Below are 14,853 nucleotides of genomic sequence, written 5' to 3'. Positions count from 1 at the left end.
TTTTAGAAAGTACAAATTTGTAGGTTAGCCTTTAAATGCACACTGAACTGAATTTATCCCAACTCTACTCCTTATCCAGCCTTCCCTGTGCTTTTGCTCTCCACTTTAGTTCACTTTTTTCCATTTTTATTTTTTGCGGTTCCCATCTTCCTTTGCCTAGCAGAAACAAACTCCCCTAGCAACCAACTATCTGAAAATGGCATTTATTTCCTATATGGCAGACTTGCGCTTGTTAGCTGGTCTCTGCTGAATAAAATACTTTAATGGGCCTCTGTGAATGAGAGCCAGAGAGAGGGAAGGAGCAAAGAGGGGCAAGGACAACAGCCTCATTGGGTATTCCCAGGTTGTAAAGGGAAAAAGAGAATAGGCTTGTCCAGCAGGCCTGGCACAGCCAACGCTTCTGTAAATGCCGCTTTGGAGCGCTGAGGACTGCATACAAATGATGGAGTCTCAGAGGCTTGAGGATGGCAGGATCAGGGATGATATGTCTGCAGGAGTGCAGGAAGGGAGGTCAGAATGCCAGGCTCATCTGCAAGCATTGAATTGTGAGCAAGGAGGGCCCTACGGCATTGCTCTGTATGTAGGGTCGCCATACTTCAAAAAGCAAAATTCCTGACACCCGCGAAGTTGTTGAGCTTTATTTAGGAAGATCCCAGAATTGTTGAGCTTTTTAAAGGAAGCCACCAAAGTTGTTGAGCTTCCGGCTGCTTTTTCCATCCCATTGCCATATGTCCAGGTTTTCCCTGACATTTTGCCACTTTGGCAGAATTTGCGACTTTGGCAAAATTCAACCCTGGCGGAATTTTTACACCTGAAAACAAGGAATTTTCCTGATGTATGGCAAGACTCTGTATGTAGTTCCACAACATCTGGATGTCCACAGGCTTCCCACTCGGGCAGATTCCTGCCTGTCTCAATAACTCCCCAAACAGGAACAGGGACCCTTTTCCAGCTATACTTGGCAACCTTCTGAGGGACACAGGCCAGAGATGGGTTGGCCGGGGCAAAAGCATGGAGAACCAAGAATGTGAATTGTACCTGTGCGCAGTAGGCTAGTTTCTAGACATACTCGCCCACCTCTCGCTATCCACCATCCATGATCCAAGCATGATCAGAGTTCAAAATCACATTAAGACAGGGCAAAAAAAATTCCCCTCAAAGAAGGGTGCAATGCAACACTGCTGGTGAGGGGGAAAGAGGCCTGGAGGTTTGCATTTGGCCCTTGTGTCCCCCATGCTTCTCCCAAAATTGGCAGCCCCAAATCCTCCCCAAAGAGAACGGAGAATAGTTTGCAAAGGAAGGGCTGGTAGCCATGTTCACTGCAGAGCTTACGTGAGTGCAGATGGAGACAACTTTAACAAATAAGGTAGGCTTTATGTGTATTGATTATCCATTCAGTCTCTGGCACAGGAAGGTACATGTGCTCTTATGGGGAGTGTCTGTGGCCAGGGATGATAAATAGAGATGGCTGTCCATGAATGCATCTTCTTCCAGATGCTGCCATTGCACAAAAGCATATGTGTATGTTCTCTCACTAACTATAGCATCTCTGATCTAAGAAGGAGGAAGGCAGTCAAAGGACTTACCCATCCTACCGATCTTAAATAATAATAATAATAATAATAATAATAATAATAATAATAATAATAATAATTTATTATTTATACCCCGCCCATCTGGCTGGGTTTCCCCAGCCACTCTGGACGGCTTCCAAAAGAATATTAAAATACTGTGAAACATCAAACATTAAAAGCTTCCCTAAACAGGGCTGCCTTCAGATGTCTTCTAAAAGTCTGGTAGTTGTTGTTGTAAATGGACTCACTCATTCTGACCTCCCCCTGCCAAAGACCCTTGAAGTTGGAAGTCACTGTCTTGATATACCTCAGGGAGGCGGCCTTCAAGGTATCTGAACCACACACCTGGCTGGACTTTGAGATCACCAGGAGATCATCCTTCTCACAGCACCTCAGATCTCTGAGATGTGGCATGTGGAACAGACCTACATTCAGTGAAGGGTCAGAATTGGAGCAAACTCATAAATTCATAAATTTGGCAAGGGCTGGAAATAACAAGAAGTAGCTTCCTTGTGAGGCCAGCCTGGTGAAGGCTCACTGTGGGGTGGGCCAGAAATTCCCTACCGTTGGTGAAAGGAATTGCATTTCTTTTTAAATTAATTGTTCTTTTTCTAAATTGTCATCTATGCATACAAATTTGCATATGCAAAGGTTGTGCAAATCTGTGTCTGCTTTTTGGTTGTTCCCTCCCCCCCCTTTTTTGGTGATGTGTACAAGGGGGCAACCTACCTTGGGCAGCCTTCCCTTCCATGGACTATTGCAGCCCCTTTTAAAGGTCACTGAATATTTACTTATTTAATTTCCATGCTGCCCTTCATCCGAGGATCACAGGGCTGTTTACAATATAAAATCACAAAAATACACACCATAGTAACAAACGAAGACAAAACCCCCCACTTTAAATGGTTCAAAAGATTGTTCAGTTTGCCCAAAACTTGGGAGAAGAGAAATGTTTTTGCCAGTCGCCTAAAAATATGTAACGAAGGTGCCAGGCGAGCCTCCCTGGAGAGAGCTTTGCACAAGCGGGGAATAAGTCTGTGCTGAGCATTCCTGCAGGATTTCAAAAAGGGGTCTTTCTTGGCCCTATGCAGAGAGGTAAGGGATTGAACCTGGGACCTTCTGCATGCAAAGCACCTGCTCTGCCTCTGAGCTGCATTCCCTTCTCCTAACAAAGCGCTTAACAAATCCAATCATTTGCTGTTGTGCCGCTGCTGCTGTTTCCTATGGGTGACGTATCAGATCACTGGCCAAACTCCTGAATCTTTCCTCCCCTTTTTTCGTGTACAGCCAAATTATGATTACTGATCCCTAAATGCACAGGATCTCACACTTTACTCTGTGGCACTTTCACAAAGTTACATCTGATGGAGTTGCAGTTGCCAGCAAAAGCGCACCCCAGCTCTGCTCAGCAAAATATTGGATAAAATTAATTTTTTAGACATCGCGCTGGTTGCTACTTCCAATGTGCAAAAGCATCTTTGCCAAGTGAGAGCTTAAAGTTTGAAATGAGTTCCCATCTCGTATGCCATGAGGCATCGTACTCTTCCCAGCAGGGCCAGCCTAGGGCGTTTTGCAGCTGGAGGCAGAACAGAAACTGCCACCCTCCCACCTCCTCCTCCTCCTTTTCCCGAGGCAACTGGAGCACCCTGGAGAAGCCCTGGCATGCTAAAGCAGTGGGGTAGAAAAAGGGAGGCTGGAGAGGAGCAAGGAACAGTGATGGGGGTCCGGAAAAGAACAGAAGGCAGTGTGTGGGGTGCTCCTGCACTCCTTGGGTCTGCTGCCCAACCCAGCTGTTCCCACGCTGCCACCTGAAGCAACTGCCTCACCAAGTCTCCTGGCAGTGCTTATTTTTTTTAGAAAAAAAGATGTTGGTACTCATCATGAAGTTGTTACACTAATTGACACACTTTTGGGGGGGAAGGTGCCAGTACTGTGTACCCTTGAGTACCTCTAGAAAAAAAGCACTGCCTCCTGGGCAGGTAGCCCTGCCTCCCAGCCACTTATGGGTAAGATGATAAGGGACATCACTGGTCCATCTAGACAGGTATGGTCCACACAGGCCAGCTGAGATTCTTGGGCAGAAGTTACCAGCAATGGCCCATGAGTTGGGGTGGTGATGGTGTGGCAGTCCTGTGCTCACCAAGATGGGGATGGGACAAGGCAGTGGCAAAGTCAGAGGAACTCCAGGTTGGCCAACTCACCATGGCCAACTCAGAGCTCTCCTGACCTCACCACAGGCATGTGCCTGCAGAGCCACAACTAACCCGGAGCTCTTCTGAACTTATCACTGTTCCGCCCCACCCTATTGCTGCCCCAGAGAACGGCAGCACTTTTGCCACTGGGGAGGCACTGCTGCTGCTCTGCCCCTTCATGGGCCACTGCTGGAAGTTGCTGCTTCCAACAGTCCTGCTATTTCGAACTCTTTAAATGAAAAGACCTTAAAATGGGTGCAAAGCTTGTGGAAAGCTATAGCCTCTCCTTGAGACCTATGGGACCTATGGGATACTCACTACTGAGCAGAGTCGTTGAGCTGATATTCTCGGGACCGGTTGAAGCATTCTTGGAGACCAGAGTCTGCCCAAAGTCTCATCATTGCTGAAAGAAGTTCTGGAGAGAAGGGCTCTGTGTCCTCCATCCGACTGACAACGTCACAAACCATCTTTGCATCAGCCTGGAGAGAAAGAGAGAAGAAGCGGGACATGTCATATTTGCACAGTGTTGAAGAATCCACAGGAAGGAAGCATGCAAAAGGCGGAAAAACATACAATTTCTCAAACCATTCCTTTTTCCTACAAAACTCATTTGTTTTAGTTTCATGTAGTTAGAAAGGCACTCATTATCTGAAGAATTACCACCAGCTTTTGTCACCCCCGTTCATTTCCCACTGATACTCATGTGAGTCTCTGGTGACCCACCAATTGTGAATTTGGAAACAAGTACAGAATTTCACACCTGTTGTTTTGCATTAGAAATGAAGTTTCTGGTCCTTAAGGATATAAAAATAGGCACAGAAGGGTGTGTGAGCAATGCCTTGTGAGATTTTAAAATGGCCTGGAGAGTCTAGAGAGAACTTCTGAGGTTTCAGGGTAGCATCAGTGCCCTGCATAACTCTGTGCCCTTCTACCCAAGCCCAACAGATGTGGGATACATTGGACCAAGTAAGGAAATACATGCAAATTTGCTGACGTTTCACAATTGATGATGATGATGGTGCCAACTGCAGCCCAAATAAGGTTGTTCCCTTAATGTGGACAGCATTATCGATGAGCATATGTTGCTTCACCTCTGCCAGGAGAACAAAGGAGGAATTGATAGTGCCTGTTGTATGCATACTTAAACTCTGGAATAATAATACTATAACAACCAATCACCCATTTACTGAGCACTCATCCTGATTTGCTTGCAAAAAGTTTGCAGGGAGATTAGACAATGTAGCAAGCATTATTCCCTACTCCCCAATGTGTTTCCCCACCACTTTCCTTATTGCAAGAAGTTGATTTTGCAGGGCAAGCAGGTTTGCGGTGCAAGAGCTCCAATCAACTATAATGGTGCAAACTAAATTTGCATGTATGCGATTGAATCTTAACCCCAAATAGCAACAATCTGGAAGTTCTCTACATGAACTTTTCTTATCCATCAGATATCTGGTTGCTAATATACATAATCAGAATATTCATTCTCTCTCTCTCTCTCTCTCTCTCTCTCTCTCTCTCCTCCCCCCCATCTTCCTTCTTCTGTTTTCTACCTTTGAAGCATGACTGCAGCTTTTCCTTTTCTGGCAAGACCTTCACACAGTGCTGTAGCTCTGCTGAGGAAGCTGTTTGCTAGAATGCATCAATTTGTTTTCTTCAAACTGCAGAAATACACTGTTGGAAGGGGCAGGTGCTTGTTCGCCAGCAATGGGTTGGGTGCACATGCCTCTCAAGCCAAGCAGTGACACAGTGTAATTTATTGCGGCGCTACTATAATTTGGGGGAACTGCATGCCAAGGAAGATACGATGGCAATTGATGACAATGATCCTGTGGTCAGGAGTTGGCAATGTAAGGCGCCACAGCCTGTGTCTTGCTTGCCAAAGCTTTCCCCATACAATGACTTAAAAGGAGGATGAGCCATTGCAGAGCAGCAATGCAGGTCTGGGGAGAGCCTGGTTGAGCCAGACAGGCTGCCTACCTATACTCTAGTCCGGTGATTCCCAAACTCTCCCTGCCCCAGATCACTTGCTGAGGGTTGAGGAGGGCTGCTTAATGATTTTTCTGTTTGTTGTAACAATTTTTGTAATGAGCTGCGCTAGATACTGTATAGCTTTTCAAAACGATGTCATTTTTAAAATAGAATTTTAACTTGTAAGCAAAAGAGATATACACAATAAATTAACTTCTTTTTTTTTTTTTTAAAGAGAGCCTTACAAAACAACTTTGCAGCCAGGAAGAGAACTGTATGGCTTTTAACTGGATGAAGATTCAACTCATGGGTAGGCAAACTAAGGCCCGGGCGCCGGATCCAGCCCAATCGCCTTCTCAGTCTGGCCTGTGGACGGTCCAGGAATCAGCGTGTTTTTACATGAGTAGAATGTGTCTTTTTATTTAAAATGCATCTCTGGGTTATTTGTGGGGCATAGGAATTAATTCATTTCCCCCCCTTTCAGAATATATTCTGCCCCCCCCAAGGTCCGAGGGACAGTGGACTGGTCCCCTGCTGAAAAAGTTTGCTGACCACTGATTCAACTCCTTCATTATAGTCTCCCCTTAACTTTGCTGGCAATCTTCTCCACTCCTTTCAAGTGCCTCCTCCTCCTATCAGTTCCTCTGTAACTTCTGGACAGACACTCCCCCCCCCCACAACACACACACACACACACACACACACACACACACACACTAACCCCCCACACGCTAATGAAGATTAAGCATGCTTAGTAGGCATGGAATGCCCAGTGTCAGTCGGAAAAGAGAACTGGAAAACGGAGAGTTGACATGCAAACAGAAAGGGAACTGCTTGGAGGAGCACGTAGCTGGCTGGCTGGAAACCAGGAGCACTCTTGTTAGGAAGTGAGGATACACTGCAACATTTTGTCGCAGGTCACGCTTGAATGCTAGCAGGTCTCTATAAGCAAAATAGAATCACAGAACTGTAGAGTTTGAAGGGACTCCATGGACCATTTAGCCCAACTCTTTGCAATGTAGGAATCACAACTAAAGAATTCCTGACAGGTGGCCATCTACTTGAAAATCTCCAAGGAAGGAGAGTCCACCACCTTCTGAGGGAGTTTCTTTCACTGTCAAAGTGAAAACCTCCTCTTAATGTCCTTTATTGTAATTTGAATCCTCTGGTTTGTGTCCTACCCTCTGGAGCAGCAGAAAACAAGCTTGCTCCATCCCCATGTGACAATCCTTTAGATATTTGAAGATGGCTATCATATCACCTCTCAGTCTCTCCTTCTTCAGTCCAAACATACCCAACTTCCTCAGCTGTTCCTCATAAGGTTTGGTTTCCAGACCCTCTGTCATCTTAGTTGTCCTCCTTTAAGCATGTTGGAGCTTGTCAATATCCTTAAATTGTGGTGCCCAGAATTGGACACAGTATTCTAGGTGGGGTCTGAACAATGTAGAATAGAGCAGTACTGCAGGCAGAGACAATTTTGTGATGCACAAGCCCACCCTGCCCCCATTGCACCCTTGTTCTGCCCTTTTCCAGGTCCAAAAGGACCCACACGCCAGCGGTTGTGCATCAATTGGACATGTGCAAAATGGTCCACAGCTGTATTACTTCCCTTGATCTGGGCACTAAACTTCTGTTGATGCAGCCTAGAATAGAATTAGCTTTTTTGTGGCTGCATCATGTTGTTGACTCATGTTAACAATGCTGTCTGCAGCCTTGGTGTACCTCAAGGAGTCCTTCACTTGTAATAGCCTGCCACACATGTTTATGCTGGCCCCACGTAGGCAGTCTGGGGCATCAGTCAGCAGGTTGTAGGCCGTTCTTTCTACAGTTGCTAAAAGTTCTGGGCTTCAGACTGAAGTGTTCAAGGAAGACGGTTGGGAAGAGTGAGAGGAGAAGGCATCTCACAGCCAGCAAAAATGTGCGATGAATTGCTTTGGGAGGGGCTGATATGCAAGCTTGTGGTCCTGGAGGCAATCTGGCTGTCAGGATATCAGTTCTTTAAGAACCAACATGTCCTTAAGGACTTGTCCTCAATCCTTCAGCTTGCGCACGTGCTTAAACAAGTGCTGTGCCAAAACCCATCCTCCTGTTTCTCAAACTTTTCCTCCCCTTGCATTTTTCTACCTCGTTCTCATAATGTCTGTGAGGTTTCAAGCTTATCTTAGCGATATGAGGTAGCCAAGACTGATGCACATTTTCTTTCTTTCCAACAAAAAATGACTCCAGGCCTCTGCAGCCTGCCCACCCACGCTTCCTGATCTGAAAAAAGTCCCAGGAGAGGACTTACCCCATGCTGCCTTCTCCTGGGCTTTGACTGAAGTACAGATAGCCAGGAGGAAGCAATGTAATGTGGAAAGCTGGTGAGATGGTTGTGCAAAGGAAAGGAAAGACACTCGCCAGCCCCCTTGGCCACCTTGACATTCAAGCAAATGCAGCAGAAACCCCAAACTCTGTTCCAGAGAATGTCACTGTTTTTTCCTTTGATAATTTTCAAGTGTGATTTCTTTTTGGAATTAATTGATGAAGAGTGGGTTAAAAAAAATAAATTGGGAAATTTCCCTCTGGTGCAGCACTCACTTTGACGACATTGGACTAAATGACTAAATGCATGTCTATATCAATTTGCATTAAAAAAATACTTTCTCTAAATAGCTCCAGTGAGGTACACGAATACTTCACAGTTGTGTGCGTGATATTCTGCCTTCAAATAGTGCATTTTACAACCTCTGAATGTTAATTCCTTCTTTCTCTTGCCATTGTTGTTTCTGTGTTAGTCTTGCTGCAGTTAAGGATGGCTGTCAAACATCGCATCTCCCCCCCCCCCCCCGGGAGCACCGTGCTTTTTGACGCCGTCATTTCACCCGCTCGGAAGCCAGTCACGTGGGCCTATTTTACCCATACATGTGCACCAGTGGATCTCTTGGCAGATGGGAGATGGATGTGTGACGCGGTTCTGTCGAAAAGCATGGCACTTGCAATGCTGTGAGGAGACATGAACGTTCCCTCCTGGTGGTGCTATTACCATAGTAGAGGCTCATTCATGCACGCAAGTCATTATTTGGTAATGCTGCCATCGTATGCAGAGAGGAACCTGCCCCAAGTGTATAGTAATCGGGCACAGAGAAACCAAACATTGTGCGTCTTCACAGGCCCTTAGCTAAGGCCATTGGGGGCACTTTTGCTGCTTTCAAAAGCTTTCCCTCCCACAGCTATATTTTAGAATGTGCCCAGCACTTTAAAATTAGGTCAGGAATGAGAGGTTGGCTGATCCAAATAAGTCCTTCCATGGGAGGAGGTGGTTTTTGCCGATTCCTCCTCCCTCCTTGCTCTACTGCCCACTTGGTTCTGGGCGCTCCCCTATCCCTAAAGAGCAGGTTTTTCTGGTGTGGCAAAGGGAACGAGCAGCTGAGACTTAAGGGCACTCCATTCTGTGAGCAGAATTTCACTTATGGATCTTTGGGCTTTCCGTCCCAGGCTCACAGGGAACTGGTGCACAGTTTGAGGGCACTCTCGCATCCCACATTCTCATTGGAGGCAAACGTGTTTGAAACCATTTTGTTTAAGCAAGCCTAACCAGACATGTCTTTTAAAGCGCATTGTTGATTCTAATTATCTTTTGAATACTTTTAAATACCTATCTTTAACATACTTTTATTGATAGTTTTAATGCTCTATTGTTGCTGTTTTTAAGCCGTTTGCATGTGCGTAGCCAGGATTTGTGGGGTTTTTTGGGGGGGGCAGGCATTATGTTGGGGGGGGCAGAAGTGAGTTATCTGCGATACAATCGGTCAGTTAGTTAAGTATTTCTAACAGGGAGAAATTGAAGCAAGCAAGGCGCAAGAAAGAATTCAATGGCACATTCCAGTCAGGCAAAAACATATGGGGGCATATAGAGGGGCTTGGAGGCCACATTTGGCCCCCAGGTCTGAGGCCTAGATTGTTGCTGTTTAAATCATGGTGCATTGATAAGCGTCCAAGGTGTTGCAACAGGTTTACGCTCCTGTTTATGCCACGTCCTTCCTATTTTGTTCCATGAGAAATGGTCTTTTCTCTCCACTTTCTGCTATGTGGACAGAGCTTGCTTATCTTAGGAAAAGGCACCTTATTCAAGGAATGCCAATTGTCACAGATCTGATTTATGATACAAGGGAAGAGGAAGGACATCAATGGACAGTGATGACATAGCAGAAACAAAAGCTAAATAGGGATGCAGGACAGGAACACATCTCTAGTGACGCTGAGATCCTCAGCTTGGGACAGATGCTGAGCTAATGTGTCAAGACAGAGGAGTTATTTTGGAACCCACCAGATCAGCAGAAATGGCACCTCCCATCCACTCATTTAAAAAAAATAAAAAAACCCACATGATGGTTTTCACTTTTATCTCCTTTCCAGTGGAAGTCCTTATGAAGGAACTATCAAAAGTCAATGGAAAGGAGACGGTGACATAAATCTGTCCTTGGCACATTTCCTCAGAACAGAGGTCACCAATCGCCCCAAAGAGAATTCCTAAGCTCCTGAGCTTCTTCCCGCTGTTACTGCCCCTTTGATCCCTTGAAGAGTACATAAAACCATAGAATTACTGTACTGTAGAGTTTGTAGGGACCCCAAGGATCAGGTAGTCCAACTGCCTTCTATCCAGGAATTTCAACTAGATTGCACATGACAGATGACCATCCAACCTCTGCTTAAAAACTTCCAAGGAAGCAGAGTCCACCACCTCTTGTGGAAGACTGTTACACTGTTGAGCAGCTCTTACTGTCAGAAAGTTCTTCCTGATGTTTAGTCAGAAACTCCTTGCTTGTAACTTCCTCCCATTGGTTCAAGTTCTGCCCTCCTGAGCAGAAGAAAACAAGCTTGCTCCATCCTCCATGCGGCAGCCCTTTAGATATTTGAAGATGGCTATCATTATCTCCTCTCATCTCCTCTTTACCAAGCTAAACATACCGAAGTCCACCAACTGTTCCTCATAAGGCTTGGTTTCCAGGCCTTCTATCATCTTGGTTGCCCTCCTCTGCACACAGTCTAGCTTGTCAATATCCTTCTTATATTGTGGTGCTCAAGACTGGATGCAGCACTCCAGATGTGGTCTGACCAAGGCAGAATAGAGAGAGTGGGACTGTTACTTTCCTTGACTGGGACACCAGACTTCTGTTGACTCATGCTGAGCTTGTAGTCTACCAAGACCCCTAGATCTTTTTCACATGTCCTACAGACACACCAGGTGTCTCCCATCTTATATTTGTGTAGCTTCCTGCTCAACATTGTGCTTGTCCCCATAGAAATTCATTTTGTAAGATTTGGCCCAGTTCTCTGATCTGTTATGGTCATCTTGAATCCTGATTCTGTCTTCGGCGGCATTGGCTACCCCTTCAGGTTTAGTGTCATCTGCAAATTTAATGAGCAGCCCCTCAATATCTTCATCCAAGGCATTTATAAAGATGTTGAACAAGAACAGGCTCAGGACAGAACCCTGCGGCATTCCACTTGTCACTTTTTTCCAGGTCGATGAGGAACCATTAGTGAGCACTTTTGGGGTTCGATCAGTCCACCAGTTACAAATCCACCTAACAGTTACCCCTTGCAGTCCACATTTTACCAGCTTCTCTGCAAGAATATCACGGGGGACTTGGTCTAAAGCCTTACTGAAACTGATACACTACATCTACGACATCCCCCTGACACACCAAGCAAGAGAGAGATTTGTCTGACATGACTTGTTTATGAGAACCCCAAGCTGGGTCTCAGTAATTATAGCATTGTTTTCTACGTGCTCACGGACCAAAGGACCTTAGCTGAAGGAGCACATTCCATTCCATTCCTTTATTTAAATATTTCTAGAACACACTTTTCACAAAAATACAGTGATGTACAAAATTACAGTGCCTTCGATAAAAGCTTCAATAAAACCTGGTTGGTGGTGGAAAACATGTTTCAAAGATCTGCTGGAATCTATTGGATCCAACTTTTACCCAAGATCCCTTGGAAAAGTGATATTTGCATGCACATAAATTCTCTTTCTCTCTCTCTATCTCTGGGCCGAGGGAAGTTAGAAGGGGGAGAGAAGTGACAGAGGCACTCACACAAAAATCCAAATATGCCTGTGGAACTAAAAAAGGTTGCCAACTCCCACCTTAGCAGATTGGATTGAAAAAGGCGGAAGGGTTCCTCCCTTGAAAACTTGCTTCCTTTAAAACTGAACAAGTTTGAAAAGGAAAGAAAAAATAACAGCCACACGCAAGCACCAAAGGATCTCCACACAACGCAGCCACCCACTGAAAGGGCACCGAGCCCAGGCCTCCACGATATGCATTCGTTAGCTGATTTAACAAGCAATTAACAGTCCAGGCAGAGATGATGCCCCTTCCTTTTCGAGCTCTCCAGGACATGTCTCAAACTGTGAGTGACCTTAACATCTCTCCCCCTCCCCTCTGGGCCCAGCAGGTAAGATTTTGAAATGCGACCTGGCTGGGTCCCCCCCCCCCTCTTTCCAGGCCAGCCTTCCACTCTCCACCTCCCTCCTCAGCCAGCCCTCTGAGGCAGTGGGATTCAAACCTCCTGCCAGGCTATGCCATCTGTACTGAAGTGCACAATTAAATAAGACAAAACAGGGAAGGGGGGAAAAAATCCACCACCCCTCTGCATCCTAGCAGTTTCCATCCCACTGGGGTTTTGTTTAATGAATACCACGGTGGTATTTCAGACAGGAGAGATCTAAAAATATATAAGTGGGCACTCGAGGGATGGCTGGACCAGGGCGGAGGGGAGGGGGAGAGAAAAGGCAGCTTGTTGAAAGGTGCCACAATTATTCCTTTTGCCACCCTGGCTGTTTTCCCATTTTCTTTCTTTCTTTTCTTTTTTTTTAAAAAAACGCTCTGTTTTTCAGCTGCTACAGTCTCAGGGTTCTCTGAGGCTTATAACTACAGAGCAATGCTATTTATTTATCATGGTGAATTACTGCTGGGCAGGCATGCACTAAGCGTAAGGAATGGGGGGTGGAGTCCTTGCCCCAGTCCTTGTTCCCCTGTGAGCAAGAAAAGAGAAAGAGAAGGATCGGGGCCAGTGGCACTGGTAGGCACCCAAGAGCTAGTGTGGGGCAGCGGTGAGAGTGTCATACTAGGACCTGGGAGACCAGGGTTCAAACCTCCACTCAGTGATGGAGCTCATGGGTGGCCTTGGGCCAGCCACCAACTTGCACCCTAACCTACCTCATAGGGTTGTTGTATGGGTAACATGGTGGAGTAGGAGAGCCATACATACCACCTTGGGCTTCTTGGAGGAAAGATGGGCTAAAGATAGATAGATGATAGATGATTGATAGATAGATAGATAGATGATAGATAGATAGATGATAGATAGATATAGATAGATAGATGGCTCCCAGCAATGCTGACTGTTGGTCCACCCCTCCCTCAGTCTCTTGGCTTATCTTGCAGTGGCTGAAAGGCAGTCTGCCATCTTGAATTTCCCACAATCCTCCTGGAGTGACCACTACAGGACAAGGAACTTGGTGGGCCTGTTGGCTAGGGTTCCCCCTGTCACCTGGAGCCACCGCTGAAAGGGTGTCCCCAAATAATTTTTAACAGAATAATTGAAGGGGCTTGTTTTCTTGATGGTGTCTAGAGTGGCCAGGTGAAAAAGAAGACAGGGCTCCTGAAACTTTAATTGTTTGGTGAGTGGGGAGAGAGTGAGAGCTATTAAAGGTACAGGAGCCCTGCCAGTAGATGTAAGCTTGTCACAAAGCTATTAAAGGTGCAGCAGTCCTGTCCTCTTTTTCACCTGAAGCACTGCAACTATTCACATGGTCTTGATTCTGACCAGCAACTTGTGAAATGGCTAAAACGGGTGGGGATACTTTTGGTATGTGGAATAAAGCTTCTTGGACAAAAAAAAAAAGGTGACGTTTTAAATCTGAGAAGTTTTTAAATCTGGTGTCAAGGTAAGCATTGCCCTCTGAGATGTGCTGTTTAGTCTTTCTCTCACACCCAGTCAGGGTGGTCAAATGGGGAGGGCTATATCTAACCCTTTCCCTCCATGCTATTTTGCTGATCAAGTTTGACCCCTACCCTCCCTCCATAATTGCTGTGATTCTCTACAGGGGAAATCTAGGAACATAAAGGAAAACACCTCCATCTCTCAACATAGCAGTTAAATATTATATATATATATATATATCTGGAGGGGTTTTTTTTCCAGCCAGAGCTCACCAGTGCTCAGCTCCAGCACCTCTCAGGTGGGTGCCATTGCCATTCTAAGAGAACAAGGAAGAAATTCCGGCAACACTTTTTTCTATAAAAATAGCACCATATATATGCACAGTGTATATTTATTGTGAGTTAACACAAGGTAAAGAAAGGAGGGCATGAGCATTCTGTAACGACAGGGGCTCCTTCCCATGGGCAGTCCATTGCAGCCTACAGATGATGTTCCCAGATCTCCCATGCGCTGACAATTCTGCTACATTAATTACAGCGTGAATATTTGTCCCCACCTTCCAGCGCTGAGCTCTGAACAGGCAACTAATTACTGGGTCCTTAGCACGGCGCGGCTTCCCAGCATGAAGGGAGCACCCTACAAATCATCCAACGCGAGCTGTATTTAACTACAGATGTGTGTCCGATTGTATTTTTTAAAAAGAGTAGACCATGCCACCCATATCTTCTCTAAATTTGCATTTTCTCATCTTGCTGCCTCTGTCAAACTCTATGCCCATCAGATCTGATCCCCTTTAAGCTGCTCTTTTTCAGTGGCTAAAACAATTTCTTCCTTCCTTCCTGACCATGAGTAGCGATGTCTTGCAGGTTACCAAATTTGGACGAGTGCTGCAGCCTGCTAGCCAGCTCCTTTTGCATGGCTGGTGGAACATCTGCCTTTAAAGCCAGTGCATGCAATCACCCCCCCCCCCCAGATAGATCACTGCCAGGTGACATTTTTCCATCATTAATTTGCGGACCATTTAACATGGGTACTATTTTGGATTTCGGTTTGAGAGTGGAGATATTCTCCACAGGGGTTAAAAGCCCATCCTTGGACATGTTCTTGATAAGATACACCGCTCTGAGTAATTAATAATGATAACAGGACTTATTTAAAGCTTTGCAACCGTGCTCAGCCTG

General features: G+C 45.7%; 1 protein-coding gene across 3 annotated transcripts in view; it reads right to left on the bottom strand.

The window, feature by feature from the left end:
* GNAO1 (G protein subunit alpha o1) overlaps positions 1-14,853 on the bottom strand; it is a 178,540-nt gene that overhangs the window by 57,207 nt on the left and 106,480 nt on the right. For all 3 annotated transcript variants that reach the window (XM_083624985.1, XM_083624984.1, XM_083624983.1), the window contains exon 4: positions 4,085-4,245. In XM_083624985.1, the coding sequence (XP_083481111.1) occupies positions 4,085-4,245 (161 nt within the window). The remainder of the gene's footprint in view (positions 1-4,084; positions 4,246-14,853) is intronic.

Source organism: Podarcis filfolensis, assembly GCF_964270895.1.
Source record: "Podarcis filfolensis genome assembly, chromosome: 8".
Lineage (NCBI taxonomy): Eukaryota > Metazoa > Chordata > Lepidosauria > Squamata > Lacertidae > Podarcis > Podarcis filfolensis.
Note: the sequence above shows the minus strand (reverse complement) of the source record. Positions and strands in the feature narration are given on the sequence as shown.